This window comes from Rhinolophus sinicus, linkage group LG10 (assembly GCF_036562045.2).
Source record: "Rhinolophus sinicus isolate RSC01 linkage group LG10, ASM3656204v1, whole genome shotgun sequence".
NCBI classification, from domain to species: Eukaryota; Metazoa; Chordata; class Mammalia; order Chiroptera; family Rhinolophidae; genus Rhinolophus; species Rhinolophus sinicus.
The window spans coordinates 11,581,504-11,605,116 of record NC_133759.1 but is presented as its reverse complement, the minus strand read 5'-3'; the positions used below and the strand labels follow the sequence as shown (position 1 = coordinate 11,605,116).

Here is a 23,613-nt window from a genome sequence, read left to right as displayed (position 1 = left end):
TGGCATACATTACTTCTCAATAAAATGACCACTGAAATTAAGAAAATATCAGAGGAAGAAGGTGGATATGTACCTGACAATGAATATGCAGATGTGTACGTAGTTTACACAGGACCAAAATGCAAAACAACACGGTCAATGAAATAAAAAGTTTCACTACCCTTAGCTTGGCCTAGAAATTCATCAAACTCTATCCATATATCATGGGAAATGTTTGCCATTGAATGGTCCCTTAACTTGAAATTTAAAAGAGGAAATCCATGCAGATATAACAACATATCAAATAATATTACCATTACATTGACTACTTATACAATTGCTTTCTGATAATCACATAATAACCCCATGCTATTTTTTGTGAGTATATTTTTGTTTAGCAACTAGTATCACCAACTTCATTAAATGACTAACTGCACAGAAAAGTACAATGTATTCAGTGACATTTAGTAATAGTGAACCATAAATCTGTACTGCAAAATGTACATGTTGCCACAGAACACTAAAGTCTGAAGTTATCTTCTCTCTCCAACTGAACACAAGCCATAGATATACGTGCCATAATACAAGCCAAATTACACTACTCAGTGACATTTTTAATTTCTGTGTTTATTTTGGTTTTTAAGGATCAACCATTAGCACTGACAATTACTTCCTATCAGCGGGATGTTACTGTCTTGTCTATTAAGAAACAATGTGGTCCTCAAAACAGGACATAAATTCCAACGCCTCATCATAAGAAAATCTGTTACAAATATTGCTATATGGAACATTCTATAAAAATACTCAATGAAAAAACGATTTCCTGGACATCCTGGTTTTCAGTGACTAGTGTCTGGTATAACGGATGCTGCCATCCCTCTCAGAAGCGAGTTCATTATAGTCAAAGATCCTCCAAGCCAGTGAGCACGGCAAGTGATCAGTGAGGACTCATAAGAAACGATAGGTGTGTGTGGTTGAACTTTTTCTTAGTAGCCCCAAGTCACCTAGGCTCTAAGGAGGAAAGCTTTGAGAAAATAAAACCTCTGAAAGTTCCTGCAGAGAGGCCAGGGGTGTGGGTGCCTCCCTCGGTCCATCCCAATTGTGACGGCAAAGCGATGGAGGACAACAGGGTGACACTGGAAACTCAGCATGTTCCTCTCCCCAGCAAGTGACAGGAGGGGTTTCAAAGGCTCATCTATTTGAGTAAAATCATTACTGCTTGTCAAATATCCAAATTTAACAGAGAGGATAAAAACGAGAATTAGAAAAAGAATGTGGAATCTGACCCATTATCTTCGTTCCTGTGTTTCTAACAATTATTGAGCAGCTGCTCAGTAGCCAGCATTGTGCCATCGTGTTCACACTACAATCTCATATATCCAGGGAAGACTTAACACACAGTGGCTGCAGAATTGTGTCACTGCAGGGTGAGAAAGCAATTCCTCATAACCCACTATGAGGCTACACAGGAGTCTTTATAATAAAGCCGGTATTTATGGAAAGGAAGCAAACCTTAATATAGAAAAATGAAGACCGGACCTCTCTAAGGTTTTGTTAAAAATGTGTAAAAGTACTAAAACATTTGAAGGAGAATAATGAGGAAATGAAAAACAAAATTTAAAATGGTGGAACTTTCACTACCATCTATAAAATCCATTCATTTATTCAATGAAGAATATTTATGAGCATTTATTAAACGCTATATTGAGATAAGGTCTGTGAATTCTAGTAGTGAACAAAACAGACATAGTTCATGCCCTCTCAAAGTTTACAAATTAATGGAAAGGAGAAAAAAATAGAAACAAACTAAGTATCCAATGACTGCTTTAAAACAACAAGAAAATATAATTATGTTTATTGATAGAGGAAATCTATTTGTGATAAACACAAGTCAGAAAACAATACCAACACTCATTTATACACATCAGTATATGCATGACTGGGAAGCAATATACGCAAATGTTAACACTATTATGCCTGGGTAGCCAGGAAAAGGTGATTTCATTTTCTTCTTTCATATTTTAGCATTTAAACATTCTTTTTATAACAAAAATTTTGTAACCAGAGAAATATATACCCCACTGCGTGTTCCAGGTGCTGGTGTCACAGTGCTGAATGTTCTTACGGGGCTGAAATCTCGGTGAGTATTGACACACAGTTGACAAGTAAACAAGAAAAATATCAAAAAGTCTTAAGGGTCACATTAAGAAATAAATTGACGGGCGCCGGATGGCTCAGTTGGTTAGAGCGCATGCTCTCGGTGACGCCCCAGGAACCAGCAACAGTTACCACACTGAGGCCCGAAGTGCCAGGGAAGGAATGTGTTGCCGGAGACTAGAAAGAGCTGCCACCAGGGAAAAGGGGACCCCTGACAGGAACTGTAGTGATACAGGAATCCAGCCACTGCCAGAACCATCACCAGGCAGGCAGGGAATGAGGAGAAAAACTACTCTGACCTCTTTCTCCTCCCGCCCCCGTCTCCTACTGGCAGAACCCCACTAGAAGCCAGAAGACTAAAGGGGACCAGGTGATGCAGCTGGTTGTGTCGGCCTCCTGGGCCACTGAGCAGGGTAAGCAGTTTATCAATCCTAGAAAGGTAGGGTACTGGAGAATTACTAACATAATAGCATTTGAAGCAGTGGGCATGGATAGATTTACTTATGGGAAAGTGTGTAGGTAAAAAAGACAAGGAATCCCAAGAGCCCTGGCGCCCTGTGAACCTTAGAGACCAAGCACAGCTGAGGTGGGTGCCTGCAAAGCAGACTAGAAGCTGTCGCCAGGGACGCGGGAGGAAACCCGGGGAGTGTGGTGCCGCAGAAGCCAAGACAGAAGATTGTCTCGAGAGGCGAGGGCAGGCAATTTTATGAACTGTTCTCAGGTCAAGGAAGTAACGGAGAAGTGACTCTGGGACTTGCCAATGTGAATGTCACTGGTGACATCCACCAGTGCCATCAGTAAAGAAGTGAAACCACAACCTACAGAGCAGCTGAGGAAACACTACATGGGAAGAAGAGAAGACGGCACCAAAGACAATTCTTTCAAGAACTTCAGCTACATGGGCAATGAAGAGAAATGAAGTAATAGCCAGCAGATATGGAATGAAGAGCCTGCCTAGTATTTCCTAACAAGAGAGCCAAAGATAACTGCTGGTGGAAAACGCTATCAAGGCAAGAAGGGGTGAGTCCAGGGCACAAGAAGATGATTTGGATTGCCTTTGATGAAAGCAGGGATATTCTAGGGAGGGAGGGAGGAAAAGAAGGAGGGAAGGTGCGAGGGAGGGAGGGAGGGAGGGAGGGAGGGAGGGAGGGAGGGAGGGAGGGAGGGAGGGAGGGAGGGAGGGAGGGAGGGAGGGAGGGCACAGGTACAGCTGCCTGCAGGGTGGCAGATTTGGTGCTGGGACGATGAGGGAATTTCTCAGTGTAGCTTAAGGGAACTGGGCCTTACGTGGGAAGACATGAGGCAGCATGGATTCCCAGCTGAGACAGAGCCAATTAAGAGAAACCAGTCAGTGTATTTATATTTTTCTCCAGGAGATTTTAATGTATCAAATGCTTGTGTAGAACAGGAGGAGAGTGGGGCTTAAGTAAAGCTGTGGCTCTGATGGTGTGTGAGGACAGGAAAGGGGGGAGGAGATGTGGGTGTTTTCAAGGGCATGAGATGGACAGATCGTGGAGCTGAGCAAGGGAAGTGAAGACATAGAGGTTGGCAGAGACGGAGAGTGGCCGGATCAGTAGTCGGGACCTCTACGAAGGCAGTACACTTATGAGGGCTGATAAGGTCGGAAACGTGTCCACAGACTGGGTACATGAGGTGTGTGCAAGGAATGGAACAGAACATTAAAAGTAAGATGGCTGAGGTACAAAACGGACATCCACCCGAAAACTGAAGTCACCATGAATGATGGTAGCACTAGTCGTAGAAAGGACGAAACAGCCAGATTCTAGTGCAAGGTTCCCTGACATGGGTGCTGTACTCACCTTTTGGGCCAGGTCATGCTTTGTCATGGGGGCGGTCTATGCATTGCATGCTATCTAGTAGCATCCCTAAACTCCACCCCTACACAGGCAGCATCCCCACTCGGTCTCTGCCGCAGAAACCCTGGGTTGGTGGCCAGGCTTGAGAACAGGTCACCCTGCAGACTCCTTGCTTGGGAGTCAAGGTAAAGTCCACGAAGGACCCCGGTTCTCACACATTACGGAGGTGACTGAGCAGAGAAGTCCCACCCAGAGTGGAAATACAGATACTCTGCTGTCTCCCCACCCTGGAGTGGGACATACTCGTACTGGAAAAGTCTTGAAGTAAGTCCCCATGTGCCATCCACAGGCACCCCAAAAGTTACCTCTTACTTGTTCTCCTGCAGCTGGGCCTTCCAGAAGGATCCTTCTAAACAGGGTCCAAGGAACTTCGCTGCTCTGTGTGGATCAAGGGAGATGCACGGGTGCCTTTCCTTCTCTAGACTCAGCACCTAAAGGGCTTTGCACGAGCCAGGACATGGCAAACTGGGCATCTGTCTTTTACATCTTAAGTAAAACGTGGCTTTCTGGACTTACTTCCCCTTCCCTCCCCATCCCCCATATCATATCCCAGGTTGAATTTTTCAGAGTCCAGCCTCCTACACAATCAATTCCCGATGAACCAAACAATGAATTCAGTGTAGGACCACCTTGTGCTGTCCTCCGGGTCCACTATCTGGGCCATGGAGAGTGAGGTTTGGCCAAATGTGAAAACCCATGGGGGCGGGGCTGGCTCTGGGCATATCCTAGGGGGACAGCACAACCCCATTCAATCACACCTGACTACCATCCCAAGATGGTTTACCACTGACAACTTAAAAGGGGGCCCAAAAAAGATATTATCCTTAAAATATAAACTTAGAGATTTTGGGGGGTGGGGAGCAGCTCTGCAAAGTACAGGAATTCAAAGGTCAAGTCTATAATTCATAACACGCCACGTGGAGAAAAGAAAGAAAACAAAACTCCTAAGCACATCAGGTGCACTGAATCCTTTTGACATTTCCCTAAATTAAAAAAAGGATAATTTTCTTTAAAAAACAAACAACAAAAACAAAACCCTCATTTCCAAGCATGCCTTTCATTACCAGCAGTCCCTGATTTCCCGAAGGACTAAAGCTAATAACCTTTAAGAGTGCCGAGGCTCCCCAGGGCTGAGTGGCCCCCCTCAATATTACAAGAATGCCCACTGTACGAAACTAACCAAAGCAGAGATGTCCTGGTCCCGCTGAGCAGGTCCTCACCGCCTTACCCTCCCCTAGGAAGCCCCATTGCGGGAGGAGGAGAAAGACCTGACAGGCCTCCAGCCTGCTAACCCCTGCCATCTATCGCCACAGCTTTACAACACTGCGTACTTTCTAAACTAAAGCCTCTAAAATATTAATTGCTAAACAGTAGCTCAACTGGAGCTATGGAAAACTATAAAACATTTTATAGTGAAATAAAATAAAAACCCAGTACTTCAACAGATACAGAGCATCTCAGGAGACCAGAGAGAGAGATATGTGAGCAATCTCCCAGAGCACGTGAGTAATGCATTTCAAAGGAAAACCTGTCATAGAGAGCAAAATTAATCATTTTTACAATGAAACCTAGAAATCGCCACAGTTAGATGGTGTGTGGTGCAGCAGGAATTATTCACATGTGAATCACGTTGGGGCAGCATTAGAATTTAAAAAAAAAAAGAATATTATTTCTACTTTGACCAATTTATATCAAGAATCATAATGTGACTATTAGTCTAGGAAAACATTAAATATATGTAGATATTTTTATCACCCCCCCAAATACACAAACACAAAAAGACCCAAACAGATTTCACAGTTAATCTCAGTTGCTGTTTCTACAAAGACTGCTTTGTATTATTCCTCACGATTGCTTACATGGTAGGCTTATTATATAATATAGGAAGTGTTATTGTTAGTATCCCATTATTGCTGTAACAAATTACCACAAAGTTAATGGCTTAACACAAATCTATTATCTTAACAGTTCTGGAGGTCAGAAGTCCAAGATGGATCTCACTGAACTAAATATCAAGATGTTGGTAGGGCTGCATTTCCTTTCTGGAGGTTGGTTTCTTCCCTTTTCCAGTTTCTAGAGGCTGCAGGCATTCCTGGGACTATGGCCCCCTTCCAGCTTCAGAGCTAGCAATGGCGAGTTGAGTCTTCACCACATCTCATCAGGTCACTCTGAGGACTTCCTCTGCCACCTCCTAATCATGTCAAATCCTGGCTTACTATTCTCCCAAGGGTCACCAGAGGACATGAGGGAGAGCCCAACACCCTTGGCGTGGACATAAAGCTCTTTACAGTGGGGCCCCATGTGCCTTCTATCGACCGCTGCTCCCCATTATGCACTCATTCACGCAGGCATTTACTGAGTGCCTACTGTATGCCAGTCAGTGATCTAAGTGCAGGGACACAGTGGTGACCAAATATGACACAGTTCCTACTGTATGAAGTCAGTCATTTAGTGGTAGACTTTTCATCAACTCATCACACAAAACAAGCGTAAAATTGCCAACGGTAACAAGTGTGATAAGGACGAACAGGGTGCAGTGAGCACCTGTGACAAAGGCATCTCACCTGGTCAAAGGAGTCAAATGATTCTCGGGAAGAGACAACTGAGCAGAGGGATCACACTGGTAGTTAACCTTGACAGGAGAGCAGAAAGAGTTATCCAAGCAAAGAAAGGACAGACACATGTGCCCTTCAGGGAAGGGAACAGAGCACGTACACATTCTGCTGGTGAACAACACTGTCCATCATGCAAACTCCAACACTTCTGTCTTTTCTTGAAAGGGCTCTAATCACTCCACATCAGAGAGATGGACCACTGTGGGTATAATTTACATGATTCTATATTATAACTGTTGAGTTACATCTGCCTCTCCACTAAACAGTGAGCTCACTGAGGCCAAGACCTCTGTTTCATCTTTCTCTCTAAACCCAGCATTCCCTGATGGACATAGCAGACTGTTATAACTTACATATATGTACACAAATTATGTATAATACCAAGAGTAACCATTAACCTATACAAAGAGATACACTCAAAAACACTATCAAAAAATCAAAATGGAATTGCTCAAGTAATCAACAGGAAGGCAGAAAAAAGATAAGAAACAACCAAAAAAGTAAAATGGCAGATTTAACACCTAACACATGAATAACTATGTTAAATACAAAAGGTCTAAATACACCACTGAAAACAGATTTGAAGAGTGCATTAAGAAAAAATATGACCTGGGATTTCCGGTGGGGTAGGTAATCACTGTGCTCACCTCCTCTCACAACCACATCAAAATTACAATTAAATTACAGAACAACCATCATTGAGAATCACCTGAAGTCTAGTTGAACCAAAGCCCAACAACTAAGGACACACAGAAGAAGAAGCCACCTTGAGACACATGGGAGGGGCAGAGACATGGAACAGGCTGGTCCCATACCATGTGTGACCATTAAAAATTGGGAGGGCTACCTCAGAAGTGGAGGTACTCCAGAGAAGTGAGGGGTCTGAGTCCCACACCAGGACCCACTGCCCAGGGTTCCAGTGTGGGGGAAAGAAGTCCCCATAACTTCTGGCTGTGGAAACAAGCTGAGATTGTGGCTGAGTGAGGAGGGCAGCTGCATTCCTAGGTGATCCTCTTAAAGGGCCTGCACTTGGATTTACTCACTGATGGACTAACTTGCTCTGAGCTCCAGTTCTGGGGCAACAGCTCGAAAGGATATGCAGGAAGAAACTGAATTGTTCAGCTTCAGGGTAAGGGCTGGAGGGGCAGCTTTCTCCTGGAAGGAGGAGCTGGAGGAAGCCAGTTTCTTTGTTAAGCCCTGCCCCCTCCAGGCATGCAGATGCAGGCGGCCACCATATCTGAATTTCCAAAAAATGGCTATCACCATTCATCAGTCCTGCCCTGGTGATTCCCTGAAACCACACCCCACCCAAATTTTAGGCACACCCAAGCCACTTCCAGTAGCTTTTCCATACAAACAGCTTGTCTTAACTCATGCTGCAAATTTTCCCAAAATACCTCAAAGGTTCACAAAACCTAAACAAGCAGTGTCTGGCTTCAAGGCATCCCATACCTCAGGCTGAGCAGTCCTAAGCCTGGCACTAGCAACAGCTGGCCTCAGTTCGTGGCTTGGCTTCTCAAGGCACCACCAAGGCCATCTGCAGATTGCTTTGTGTCTCATGCCAGGTGGCCCTGGGCAGGTCACAGGCTGTATCTACACTTGGCCTGCAGCAGCTTCTCTCCCAGGAGCCCCAAGGGTTGACATGCCCTGTGGCCAACTTCAGACCAAGCTGGAGCATCACCCGGCCACCTCCATGGATGAGACACACAGGGGCAGACTGGGCAGGCAACCCAGAGACCTGCTAAAGTGAACCTTGCTCTGCATGGTCAGCTCTGCACCACACTCACCACACTCACCACACTCCTCCACTGTAATCACATCATAGCCAGTCCTCAAAACCAATCAGCATGAGGGTCAATCTCTCCCATAGATTTGCAAATAGCAACCAAGGCTTAACTACAACAAGAGGGCACACAAAACCCACACAAGGGACACACCTATAGGACCCAGCTCTGGTGACCAGGGCAACTGCACCACTGGGTCCCACAGCACACCTACTACATAAGGCCACTCTACTAAGACAGGGAGACATAGCAGCTCTACCTAATACACAGAAACAAACACAGGGAGGCAGCCAAAATGGGGAGATAAAGAAACCTGTCCCAATTAAAAAAAAATATCTCAGTGTGAACTTCAACACAGAGATAGGAAATACCAGGATGCCAAAAAAATGTATACACATGACTTATATTCATCGTTTGTTATCGATATATATTGAGTATTACAATTTTAATACAGTTTCTTCCTATCATAAAATGTTTATACATTTTTTGGTACCCTCTATATAAAAATGGAGATAGAAAACAAGAAAAGAACCAATCAAAAATAAAGAATACAATAACTGAAACAAAGAATACATTAGAGGGAATCAACAGAATAGATGAAACAGAGGATTGAATCAGCAATTTAGAAGACAAGGTAGCAGAAAACACCCAATCAGAACAGCAAAAAGAAAAAAGAATTCAAAAAAACAAGGGCAAACTTGTTGTTTAAGGGGCCTCTGTAACAACAACAAGTATACCAACATTCACATCATAAGGGTACCAGAATGAGAAGAGAGAGAGAGCAAGGAATTGAAAACCTATTTGAAGAAATAATGATGGAAAACGTCCCTAACCTGGTGAAGGAAATAGATATACAGGCCCAGGAAGCTCAGAGATTCCCAAACAAGATGAACCCAAGGAGGCCAACACCAAGACATATAATTAAAATGCCAAAGGTTAAAGACAAAATGAGAACCTTAAAAGCAGCAAGAGAAAAGCAGTTAGTTACCTAAAAGGGAGCTCCCATATGACTGTCAGCTGATTTCTCATCAGAAACTTTGCAGGCCAGAAGGGACTGATATGAAATATTCGAAGTGATGAAAAGCAAGTACCTACAACCAAGATTACTCTACCCAGTGAAGCTATTATTTAGAATTGAAGGACAGATAAAGAGCTTCCCAGATAAGAAAAAGCTAAAGGAGTTCATCACCACCAAATCAGTATTATAAGGAATGTTAAAGGGACTTCTTCAAAATGGAAAAAGAGTAAAAAGTATAAATAATAAAATGGCCATAACTACATGTCTATCAATTGCTTTCAATGTAAGTGGATTAAATGTTCCAATCAAAAGATAGGGCGGCTGAATGGATAAGAAAACAGGACCCTTGTATATTGTGCCTACAAGAGACACACTTCAGACCAAAAGACACAGAGAACCTGAAAATAAAGGGATAGAAAAAAGATATTTCATGAAAATGGAAACAAAAAAGTTGAGGTAGCAATACTTATATCAGACAAAATAGGCTTTAAAACAAAGGCTATAACAGGGGGCAAAGAATGACCCAGTAATCTCACTTCTGGGTATTTATCTGAAGAAACCCAAAATGTTACATTGAGGGGAGGTGTGCATCAATATATTCATTGCAGCATTGTTTACAATGACAAGATGTGGAAGCAGTATGGGTGTCCATTGATGGATAAATGGATAAAGAGTAAGTAGTACATATATACAATGGAATATTGCTCAGCTATGGAAGGGAATAGTTCTTGCCATCTGTGGCAGCATGGATGGACCTGAATGGAATTGTGCTAAGCAGAGTATGTCAGACAGAAAAACATATGCAATGTGATTTTGCTTATATGTGGAATCTAAAGGACAAAAAGAAAACAAACAAAACAGAAACAAACTCACAGATACAGAGAACATTTTGATGGCTGCCAGATGGGAGGGGGTTTGGGAATGAGTGAAAAGGGGGGAAGGGATTAAGAAGTACAAATTGGTTGTTCACAGTAGTCATGGGGATGTAGGGTACAGCATAAGGAATATAGCCAATAATATTGTACTAACTATGTATGGTGTCAGATGGAGACTAGATTTATCAGGGTGATAGATGGGAAGGGGGTTGGAGGACAGGGTGAAAAAGGTGAAGGGTTTAAGAAGTACAAATTGGTAGTTACAAAATAGTCATGGGGATGTAATGTAAAGCATAGAGAATATAATCAGAGATACAGTAATAACTATGTATAGTGCCAGGTGGGTACTAGTCAGGGGGATCACTTCTTAAATCATATAAATGTCTAACCACTATGCTATACATCTGAAATTAATATAAAATAATATTTAACATCAATTGTAATTGAAAAATTAAAAAGGGGGGGAAGGTATAAAACAAAAAGTCATGGGAATGTAATGCACAGTGGGGAATATAGTCAATAATATTGTGATAACATGGCACAGTGTCAGATCGTTTCTGGTCACTTCTGTAGATATATAAATGCTGAACACCTATGCTGTACACCTGAAATTAATATAATATTGTATGTTAGCTATATTTTAATAAAAAATCTTTTAAAAAATGACCCAACTACATGCTGTCCACAAGAAACTCATTTAAAATATAATGATAAAGGTAGGTTGAACAGTAAAAGAATGGAAAAAGATATATCATGCAAACTATAATCAAGAGAAAACAGGTGTGGCTATGCTGATACCAGAAAAAATAGACTTCAGAGGAAAGAAAATTAAAAGGAACATAGAGAGACATTACATAATGATAAAAATGATGATAATACAATGATATAATACCTCAAATCACCAAGAAGACATAACAACCTGAAAGATGTATGAACCAAACAGAGCTGCAGCTCACTGAAGCACAAACTGGGAAACAAGAGAGGAGAAATAGCCAAATCCACAGTTAACTGAAGTCTTCAACACCCCTGTCTCCTCAACTGATAGAATTATTAGAAAGAAAACCAGCAATGATATAAAAGAACTCAGCACCACCATCAACCAACAGGATCTAATCAGCTTTTATACAACACTCCAATGAACAGCAACAGCATACAACTTCCCTTCAAGCACCACAGAATATAAACCAAGACAAACTATATCCTTGGCCAAAAAAAAAACCTCAAAAAATGTACATAAATTGAACTACACAGGTACAGTGTACTAACGTCGATTTTCTGGTTTTGATATTGCACTACGGTTATAGAAAATATAACCACTGGGAGAAACTGAGTGAAGTTCACAGGCCTCCTCAATACTACCTTTGCAATTTCTTATGAAACTGTAAACATTTTAAAACAAAAAGTTAAGAATGTAGACTTGACACAAAAACTACAAATGATTTCATTTACAAATATTTCTGTAAAAACCTTTAAAAAAAGTTTGCATATTGAATCCAGCACTACATTAAAAATAACAGTGAATATTAAAAATATATTAACTGTTCAATATAAATATAATGAGTGGCTACTTGATATCTAAGACTCCTTTGTGCCAGATGATAGGCAAGGCTAGAGAGACAGGCATGGACCTTTTCTTCTCACAGGGCTATTTCAGATGAGGTAAAGAAGGTCTCTCTGACATCTGAAGGTTGAGGTGCACTCAGCCGTTCAGAGAGAACATTCTGGGAAGAGGGAATAGTAAAAGGAAAGGTTCTGAGGTAAGAGACAAATAGCCCTATGCATGGCCTACTCGGTAAGCTGAGAAGTCAACCTGGTGAAAGCATCGGGAAGGGAAGGAGGTGCGACACGAAGCAGGAGAGGTAGCCACAGTCAGATCATGTAGGTTTTGCAGGTGTTCTTTTATGATGTGTGTAATGGGGAGTTACTAAAAACAGAAGTATATTGCTGTCATGTTTTTACATAACACATGAAGTGGTCTTACTACTTGAGAGTATTTAATTCTGATACAGAAAAAAGTAAATGGGATAGATGGAGCCTACAAATGTGACATGTATAGATAGAGCATATGTGTGCTAAACATGAATAAAAGTGTATGAAAAGAGCAAAAGCTACCTAGTATTCATGAGTCATTAAACATACGAGACATCTGGATCCTCAGTATTCATGATACACTAAATCCAAAATGAAATATACTAAAAGAGGAAGCACCAACTATTCAGTATACATGAACATTAAATTAGCTCATACACTGGTGACATGTATTCTCGTCCCAGATATTCTTTGCTTAAGAAAGACAAATACCATATGGTTTCACTTATATGTTCAATCTACAAAAACAAAACAAACAAACAAAACAAAAACAGACTCATAGAAACAGAGACCAAAGGGATGGTTACCAGAAGAGAAGGGGTGTGAGATGGGTGAAATGGGGAAGGAGAATATAGTCAATAATATTGTGATAAGTTTACACTGTGACAGGTGGTTACTAGAATTAGTGGGGTGATCACATAGAAAGGTACCAAAATGTCAAATTACTATATTGTACACCTGAAACTAATATAACCAATATAAGACTGTATACCAACTATACATTTAAAAAAAAATTTCTAAAAAAGAAAACTTTAAATTTGAAGGCATAAATAGGTTAAAAGTTAAGAAACTCACAAAATATTCCTTACTAATACTAATCAAAGGAAGCTGCAGTGGTGATATTAACATCAGACATAATGCTTTATCCCTAGAAGACAAGGAAATGCTCAAAGAAGCCAGAGGTCCATTAACAAAAAAAAAGAATCCATACATTATTACTTATTTACATAAAATGCTATAAAATACAAACTAATCTACAGTGATTGAAAGCAAATTAATAGTTGCCAGGGGCTGGAATGGAAGTAGGGGGGGATGGGTTATAGATAGGCACAAGGAAATGGGAGGGGGGAACAATGAATATGTTCATTATCTCGACTGAATATACATTTGTAAAATATCACCAAATTACATATAATAAATATATGAAGTTTATTGTATGTCAATACAGACAATAAACACTATATGGAGGTACAGTGAATGAATGATACATCTGGTATTTCATGCCACCACAATGATGGGTTACATCAACAAATACTGTTGGAACAACTCAGTGATGGTGAGAGGTGTGGGGAAGAGAAAAGCTGGATTCGTACTCATTCCTTATGACAAAGTTTTTTGAAGCAAAGATTTAAGATTTAATCATGAAATTATAAATGAATAGAATAAAAGAGGGATTAATATTTTATAACCTTGGTGAAGAGAAGTCCTTTCCTAAGCATGCTGGCAAACAAAGAAGCTCTAAGCAAAAATAATAATAATAATAATAATAATAAATGTGACTGATATTAAAAAAGCAAACAGCTCAAAATACAAACAACTGACAATTTAAAAGACCAATAATACTCAGTTGTGAGTGTGGCAAAAGTAGCTCTTGATTTATACAACAGCTGCGTGGGAAATTTTTATATTACTTTTGGAGAGTAATATCAAAATACAAAAGATGCATATACTTTGGTGTAACAATTCAACTTTCAAACACCCTATAGAAACTCACACAGATGTGTAAAGATATGACAAAGAGGTTCTGTTCAGAGTTGCTCATATTAGCAAAAAACAATACATATTTGTAAAGAGTTCAAACAGTACAGAAATGTCTAATAGAATGGGAAGCCCTTCCACAATATCACAGCTTACAGCTTAATGCATATTCTCCTCATTATTTTCCACACATGTATTATCTCTTTTTTTTCTTTTTTCAAAAATGAGACCATACTAACAAGCATGTTAGCAGAAAAAATAAACCTAAAAATCCTATGTAATAACTTGCCCTTACCTGGCTTCTCATCACAGTCTTTCTCCAATTTGGTACCGCTAATAAATCCAAAATCCAATTTCACTTGCTAGAGCTATTTAAAAAGTGCTCCTTTCCCATAAATCTATAAACTACTTCAGTGCGTCAGATTTCCTGGCTCAGTCAGAAAATCCTTTGCAGCTCTGGGTAAACACATAAATTCTGTTTTTTCTTGCTCATCCAAGAAAACAAATACAAAAGCGCATCAAAAGCAAATGCTATAGATGCTTGCTGCTTTATGTAATCGAAACGAGTAACTTTTTGCTGACATTTCTACTTTCTTTAAAAGTGTGTGTTCTCCATTGTTTTGTTCCTGAATAAACTTTATGGGATTCTATAATACTGAAGAAGTTTCAGGAAAAAGTAACATTCAGTGGTTGCCGCGTCCAGCGCAGACAGGAGGGCTACGCCTGAGGGGGAAGGGTGGGAGATTAAGAGAAAACACAGAGACAGGAAAGTTGGGATCAGGAAGTCCACTGTCCATGGATGGCAGAGCAGTGGCACAGTATTTTTTTCTCACACAGTTTTTACACAGTCTAGAACAGGGGGGTCCAAACTTTTTTCAATGTTTTCCACCAAGGGCCACATGCGGTACAATTCACAAACAGCCGGGCCACTCACTCGAGGTGAAGTACGTATTGCCTCACCTGGTTTATTTAAGTAAACTAAATATATTTTTGGAATTTGCTGCGGGCCAATTAACAATAGATCATGGGCTGCAGTTGACCTGCGGGCCACAGTTTGGACACCCCTGGTCTAGAACAATTGCCTATACAAGCTAGTATTAGTAGAAACAAGCAAGTATTAGAAGAACATACTGTTCTGTGAATATGCAAGTTTGTATGTCTATGGCTGTAATTGTGTTATCTTGTTCTTTCTGGGGGAAGATGTTGAGGTGAGGCCTCCCTTGAATAACCTTGCAGGTTGTAAGGTCCTTGTCAGCGTACATCCTGCTCTCCACATCTCCCCCTTCTCTTTTTGGTTTAAGCCGCGGTCTATGAGTCTCATATATCATATCAGAAAATAGATTTAAACTAATCACCGTTGTCTGTCAAAAGTGTCATGAATGTAATTGTAATTGTTGCATGCACCCTTCCAGGGGACAAAACCTTTATGTTGAAACTTACTGAAAAGAATAGATGGAGAACTGATGTTATCACATTAAGAATTCCTCACATCATTGAATATAGCCACAGAGGCAGAAGCTCTCCTAGCCGGGGGGAAGGTGGGGGATCTATGTCCACCTCTATCAACCCCGTGAGTATTTAGATGACCCCTGTGTGACTGTGCCTGTCTTAGGTTGTTCCTTCCTTGAGGAATCTTACCCGTCATTGACTAACCAGCCATCTTTTTGGGGTTGACTTCTCCAGAAGACCCCCATGCGGCTGTGCCTGTCTTAGGTTGTTCCTTCCTGGAGGAATCTTACCCGTCATTGACTAACCAGCCTTCTTTGTGGGGTTGACTTCTCCAGATGACCCCCATGCGGCTGTGCCTGTCTTAGGTTGTTCCTTCCTGGAGGAATCTTACCCGTCATTGACTAACCAGCCATCTTTGGGGACCAAATAGGGAGATATACGGTGTAAGCGCAAAGGTGAAGTCAAGTCTCTGAAAGGATCAGTCTCTTATTTGTATTAGGAGGGCTAGGCACCAGACTCTCTGTATTGAGTATTTGTAAGGTTATATGCCCTGCGGCTGTGTTTGTGTTGTCTTATTCTTTCTGGGGGGAGATGCTGAGGCGAGGCCTCCCTGGATGACCTTACAAGCTGCAAGGACCTTATCAGCCTACATCCTGCTCTCCACAAGTAGTTATACATTGAGAATGAGTAACCACTGAGTTTATCCCAGGCTCTTCCAGTCATCCTTTGTATTTACCAAGTTATTTTGCTTTGTTCCATCAATCAAAAGCTACACTCACAAAGGGTTTTGGAGTAGTGAGGTTGGGCAATGCCTGTTATCCACATTAGGCATTTTATTGTTTTTTTTATCACAAGCCTAAACACAAAGATGTCCAATGACTGGGCATCCCCAGATAGTCCAGAGTTAGGAAAGAAGTAAAACTGTGTAGTGTCACCAGTCATGATCAAATTTGGGGGAGCTACAACCAAACTGCCTTCTGTACGTCACACTGAAGAACATTGGCCCTTCCTACTATTTCTTCTTTCAATCCATCATCAAGGGGGGAAAAGGTCGGCTATAACTGCAGTCTGAAAAGGAGGGATCTAGCAACCATGCCTCACCTCCTTCACTAGTTCACTAGTAAATCAATATGAGGTCTGACAATTCAGTTCACGAACTCATCATAGGAAAAGTGCTATGTACCTCACTGCTTAATATCACTATGGTCACCTTCGAAGTACTCCCCATGAGAAGCTATGCACTGATGCCAGTGCCTAGTCCACCTTTCAAAGCAATTTTGGAACTCTTTTTCTGGAATGGCCATCAGAGTTGCTGTTGTATTACTCTTGATGTCCTGAATGTCATTAAAATGTGTCTTCCTTTTAATATTTCCTTTACCTTTGGGTAAAGAAAGAAGTCAGGTGAGTAGGGAGGGCGTTCCAATACAGTGATGTGTTTGCTGGCTAAAAACTCCCTCACAGACAGTGCCATGTGAGCTGGTGCATTGTGGTGATGCAAGAGCCATGAATTCTTGGCGAAAAGTTCAAGTCATCTAACTTTTACACACAGCCTTTTCAGCACTTCCAAATAGTAAACTTGGCTATTTCTCCAGTTGGTAGAAATTCATAATGAATAATCCCTCTGATATCAAAAAATGTTAGCAACATCATAGCAATAAGTTTGCAAACTTAATTGTCAGACCTCGTACATACTGAAAGGTATAAAGTGGGGAGGGTATGTGCTGGGGGCAAATGAGGTTGTACAGTGTGGCTTCTTCGCTAAGTGAAACTCACAGTGTAACTGAGGATACAAGACTTAGGAAATCCTCTCCTGCAGCACTATCCAACTGAAATATAATGCAAGCCACATGGTGTAAATGCTCTGAAAGCTGTAGTCAAAAAAGTAAAAAGAATCAAATGAAACTAATTTTAATAATATTTCATTTAGCCCAATATACCCAAAATACTATCATTTTAGCATACAATCAATATAAGAAAATTAATCAGCTACTTTACAATCCTATATTTTTTCTTGCAAATGCAGTATGTATTCCACACTTATATCACATCTCAATTGGGATGACCCATGTTTCAAGTTGCTCAGTGAGCTTTGTGTGGCTACTGGATACCACACTGAGAAGTGCAATAGCAGTTACCCTCCCCCTTACCCTCTGATAACCACAAAACTGTTGTCTGTGTCTATAAGTTTTTTGTTTCTCTCGTTTGTTTGTTGTTTTCAGTTTTATATCCCACATATGAATGAAATCATATGGTTTTTATCTTAACAAAATCCATCTTCTTCCAAACCAGTTGGGCTGATATTGCAGAAACTAGTTATGTTCAGCCCAAATTTAAGGTGTAAATTCATTTTACTTCGCGTCAGCCCATTTATTCAGCTAACCATGTAACACAATGCTATCAGATTAAAGTTATTTGTTCGGTTGTTGTTACATGGGGACTTCGCTTCATTCCATCCAGTATCAATAGGCCGCATTCTAGCCTTAGAGTTATTTAGCAAATACAAATTTATGACACAAGCTACAAAGAACAGATCCATGCAAATCCATCCCCCCCCACCCCCCCAAAAAAAACCATTTCAAAATACTTATTTTAAGGACAGTGTGTTAGCAATGTGTACAGCCTTCTTTGTCTACAATAGGAATTGGTACAGCTCCACTCTGCAATCTACAGAAGCCCTGAATAGGTACACATGTAGGTTGAAGAATCAAATTTATCTCCTGCATCCAATAGTACTCTTTGTGTAACTCTGAAAATATCTTCCTGAGTCAAGCATTTTGAAATTTTAATCAAATCGTTTTCTAGTTTAGAAATCCATGCCCACGTGCACAGCAGAATCTTATTAATGGCATATTGAACACAAGCATGCAGCTACATAAACTATAAGGAACTTATCATTTTAACCTACCCTAAGACCAATTCACATTAGATGGGTTACAATGAGAATGGAGCAAAGCAGTTTTAAAAGCCTGATATGATAGATGCACAGGATTGAAAATACTCCTCCAATGTAATGTGGCTGCCAGTCTGTACTGCGTTGGTGTCTCAATGATTAAATCCTTTAGGCTCCAAGGACCCATAAAGAGACTCTTTTGTAAAGACACAGTTGCCTTGAAAGATTTACTGCAGCTTGCTTCAACTGCTCTCCTCGAGAACTGTTAAAACAATATAATTGTCAAACTAGTGTATTGCTAATCTCCTTTTTATTGTTACCATTTGCCACTGAAATAGCTCTTTAATTGTTTGTTTTGGAACAGACACATAAAACATCATGACAGTGATATTTTGGCACTGTCATGGAAAATCTGCCATGAATAAAGCTTTTCTCCCCCCAATGAAATACAGTTTGCCTCTATTACTTGGCATTAAAACGATTTACTGAAGTAGGCCAAAACGTAAACCACTGAAATAAACGAAATAAAATGAAGAGAGATTGGAATTACAGCAAAATGCAAAGGCTAATCCATCCAAACTCATGCTTAAGACATGTTTAAATGCAACTTTTACTCTTCAGAAAAGTGGCAGAAGGGGAAAAGAATGCCTTCCATCCTGCCCGTCCAGCCACGCTGCACTCCCAAACCAAGCTACCAGCTCTTCTGGGGCCTCAGGTTCTTCGGGAACCTGCATTTATTAAGCAGATGCAGGCAGTCTTAGTGCTGTAGACCCTGAAGTCTATGGAGGAATCCATTCAGCTTAATTCAATGCACGCTGCCTGAGCCTCCACTGCCCACCCAACACAGCTTCTTGTATTACCAACCAAAATGCAGCCCTCTCAGCCAGCTGGGTCTGGCCAGGAACGCAGGACCCAGGGGCTGTGACGGCTCCTGCTTGTAAGCAGTCAGCTCCTTGGCTTTCCCACCGCTTAGCCTGCCAAGGGCCGGGATACTGGAGGCTGGAGATCAGGATTAAAAACATTCTGCCTGCTCTCTGCTCTCAGTGTGGTGTTAGTTCTCCCAGGCCCTTGGATCGGACCTCTGAGACAGGCTCTGTCTTTTATGCTCCCTTCCCCAGTCCTTTTGGCTGATCTCAAAAACCTTGGTGATGGAGACTTGCAGGGAACTCCCAGGTCCAGCTTTCAACATGTTTCAAGTTTCCAGTACAATCCCATGACCCCAAGCCTGATTCTCTCCCAGTCCCAACCCCATGGCTGAGCAGCCTACCTCCTCACAGCACATACCCCCACGGCACAGGGGCTCTAAAACAAATGTGTGTTTTTTAAGTAGAGGATATGACCTGATTTTAAATGGCATAAATTATTAGCAAAGCCAAAAAATATGAAACAATCACAGCATAAAGCCTTGCAAGATCTGGTCCCAAACTGCCCTTCAGCCTCACTCCATACACTTCTCCATGGTCTCTGGTTCAGGCACAGCTAGAACTCACCCCTCCCCCAAGCTGGACTCCCCCCTCGCTTCGCGACAAGGCTCTCAAGGCCACGTTTAAAGGTTACTACTTCTGGGAGACTCCTCTCCCCACACTGAGCACTCAGTCACACACACCCCGATCCCTGGGATCCACAGCCATCTCTGCCTCCCTCCATTAAGTTCCCACCAATCATGTGCCAACACATGGTTCCTGACCAATCACATGCCCACACATAGCTCCTGACCAATCACGTGCCCACACATAGCTCCTGACCAATCACATGCCCACACATAGCTCCTGACCAATCACGTGCCCACACATAGCTCCTGACCAATCACGTGCCCACACATGGCTCTCTCCCTGCATGGTGAATCCAGGGGCCCCAGATATTAGGCACCAGACAGGAGGGAGCACAGGCCACCTGAGTTGGCGTTACAATGGGGGATTGCTTTTATCTTTTCTTTTTTTTAATAATAAAAACTACTCTCAATTGGCTATATATCTAACCAGTTTGATCCATACTTGGAGCTTTTCGATCTAGCACGCTACCCCAGAAATCTTTTCTTAAGATTTGTACATGGCTATTTTGAATAAATGGGACATCAAATTCAGAATTCCGCTCTCTTCATCTTCACTTTGCTCCAGGCCTCGGAGAAAGACACAGAAGCTACCTGCAATTCTTGCCCATCAGAAGAGAAAGGTTTGCTTTCTTAATAAAAAATATCTAGGGGAGGATGCACTGCTGGTAACAGCCCATCTTATGAGAAACTCTAGAAAAGAAGAAGGAAGGTATATAGCCTGTAATCAGGCTTTAAAAGCAGCAAGCAGAAGCTGGAAAATAGTTACGGGCTAAGAGTAAAGAAAACAGTAATCAAGAGGTCACAGTGGACCACCAGCTGAATGAGTCAGATTATTCTGCTTTTTTAATGGGTGGCTAGAAGACACAACAGTAGCCAAGCATGCAGGGGCCTACACAACCTCTTCATGTCTCCTTCTGACCAAATCATTGCTAGAAGCTGCTACTCATACACTAGACCCCACATGGGCCCTTGAACTTAGGAAGCAAACCTAACTGAAGAATAAACTGTGTTTCCTGAAACTAGGAAGCCAACCGTTAGTGCTAAGATGCACCATTATTTTATCAAGCACGAAGAAAAATGCTGCCCATAAACTATGACATTGGTTTCTTATTACTTAGAATTTTCATTTTATTTTTATTGAAAGAGCTCTTTTAGACTGATTCAGACACATATCCTTATATCACCTTTGGGCACTTATCCAAAGGAAAATAAAAGGAAAATAAATTGGTTAAGGCAATGACAACCAAGTCGCCTGGCTGAAAGCAACTGCAAAAAGCCATTGATTTGGAAAGTACATCCCAGTTTCAGAAATATTAAAACCTAAAAAAAATGTACATCATAAAATCAATAACATACTATCTTATATGTTGATCGGTGACAAAAATTTTAAAAGGACAAGGTAATAGTTCACAGGACAACTGCTACAGAGAGAGTTCATTGATTAAAATATGTATTTATACAGAGAAAAAAATTGAGATGACTCAACTCAAGAAAGACAAACGTAGAACAGGGATTTAATGATATTCTTCAAGGACATTAACGTTCTGGTCCAAAAAGCAGTGATTTCCAACTGTTTTTCCTTTACTTTCGTAGCAATAGGACCTCTTTTTAAAATACTGTCCTATGAGACACCTGAGTAGGAAGCTGTTCTGGTTGGAGAAAGAACATGATCCCACTCATGCCTGAGAGGTCGCAGAGCTCGGGACCAGCCAAAAGCCTGACCTGGAGAACAGGTGTCACCTTCTACCCACTCCCTACGACAGCTACAACACAATGACAAGAGTTGAAATCGTGACCTTAATCAAGTAAACATTTATTGTGGTTTGTAAAATATGAAGCCTTGCTAGGTGCTCGTTAGACAAAGAGTAATCAAGTCCGGAGGGGTGTTGGTAACCTACATGAAGGAATTTCTACATGTGGATTTTCAGACCTTGAGATGATCGCCAAGGGACAGATGGAGAACTTGTTCTCACTCCCCGAAGGTGCTGCAGTGACAGTCACAGGTTAGAGGCCCTCCTGCCACAGAGAGGGGTGAGTCCCATCCACCCGTTAAGGCCTTTCCAGCTCAGTGCTCTCTACATCTGCAACACTCTTCTCAAATGCACGCCAGCTGCAGCAGACTTTGGACACCACTGACTCTTGCCCCATGCCCCACCACGTGGCCAAACCCAGTGGTTTACCGCACCCATTGCTCTCCAAAACAAGTCCCATTCCACAAGAAGTTAGCAAGTAACGTACATCCGGCTGCAGGCAGGGAGGTGTACAGACCACTTGGCAAAGCTTTAAAATCCCCTTGAAACAGCTCTTGGTCTCCATGTTTCTTCACCTCCTTGTTGTCTATTTCTTCTAACACTGCCGCTAAAAACCCCTTTTATTATTTGAAGCAACTCAATCGCGGCTCTAACCCACTCCCATTCCTTCTCCCTCAGCAAATCCAACCAGCTCCTCTAAAAGGGAAAGGGTGTTGTGGAGCTAACAAAACGAACGTTTCACCCTAGAGCCATTGTAATACACAGACAACTTGTAGGTTATTATCGTAGGATGATTAAAGAAAGCTAATCTTCCATGTGTAGCGTCATCAGACTATCACAGTCATCGCTCCGTGGACGACCAAGACAGGTTAAGCTGAGCTGGCGGGTCTGTTCCCGCCTTTGTCCCTTGTGCTGTCAGCTAGCTATGGACAGAAAGTTTTGGGCAAAGGGAGATAACCCACCCAAACACAAAACGACATTTCTTTGGTTAAGGGTCCTCCCTTGCTATAAGTACCAGCTCGATTTTCACGCGGGTTTTCCAATCTGTATTTAGTTTAAACAGGGATTTAAACGTCAGTTCTGCAGCCCATTTTATTCCCTACACACAGGAACAAGAGATGAAAGGTTTTCTTTAACAGATGGTTTCCACTTAAGTTGCATTCTGTGAATAAATGGTGTATGGAAGCTCAGCTCTTCTACATTATGAAGACAACTTTCTGCCCATCGGCATAAAACTGTTGATCTGACCCAGCGACTACAAAGTCAGAGGGCTTCCCACTGAACATCGGGAAACTCCTACAGCGGCACAGCCATCACCAATCTGCCCTCCCTCCACAAACCAGCCTCAGAGGAAATATCTTTTCTATTTTAGGTAACATATGGTTTAAGTCAATAGAAATGAAATGCAAAGGACTTGTGACAAGTGAGCCGGTCATTAAGTGTCCCTATGCAATTTCAGAGCTGGACAGAGCTCAGACAAGGAATCCGAGGCCCAGTAAGCTTAAGGAAGATGATGAAGGACACGCAAAGCCTTGTGGGCAGTGGTAGGGTTAGAACCCAACCACCCAACAAAGTCAAAACTATAAAAAATTTTAAATTCCATTGAAATTTCAGATGCATATTTCTTTTCTTACCGGAATTACTTCAAAAATGAGTGGGATCAGTTTGCTTTCTTCCACAAGTCTGTTAAAAAATAAAAAGATAACCACACATTAGGGAGCTCGTACTTAACCTGCTGCTGTGATATGAAGCTCTGCAGCCCTGTGTTTTATTGCTTAAATTCTGCGACCGAGAAATTGTATGATTAAATACATGCTCATTTTTAATACACTGAACTACATCTATTAAACACAAGACATATGAAGCCTCTGCAAAGGACCACTGGCTTAGCCTTACTGATCTGTAGCAAGTAAAATCTCAAATAGATTGATATTTGTAAATGAAAATTTTTATTAAAATTCACAATCATTATACAGACTATGAAAATAGGCAACGCCAGCTAAAATCATATAACCAATCATCACTGCAGTTAAATTATAAGCATGCCACATTACAATCTTTCATATATGCCTCATTAGATAGCTCCTCAGCATTATTTA

General features: G+C 41.4%; 1 protein-coding gene across 1 annotated transcript in view; it reads right to left on the bottom strand.

Moving 5' to 3' along the window:
* Positions 1-23,613, bottom strand: part of ULK4 (unc-51 like kinase 4) — a 650,099-nt gene that overhangs the window by 449,881 nt on the left and 176,605 nt on the right. The window contains exon 31 of the mRNA XM_074312876.1: positions 23,149-23,197. Coding sequence (XP_074168977.1) covers positions 23,149-23,197 — 49 coding nt within the window. The remainder of the gene's footprint in view (positions 1-23,148; positions 23,198-23,613) is intronic.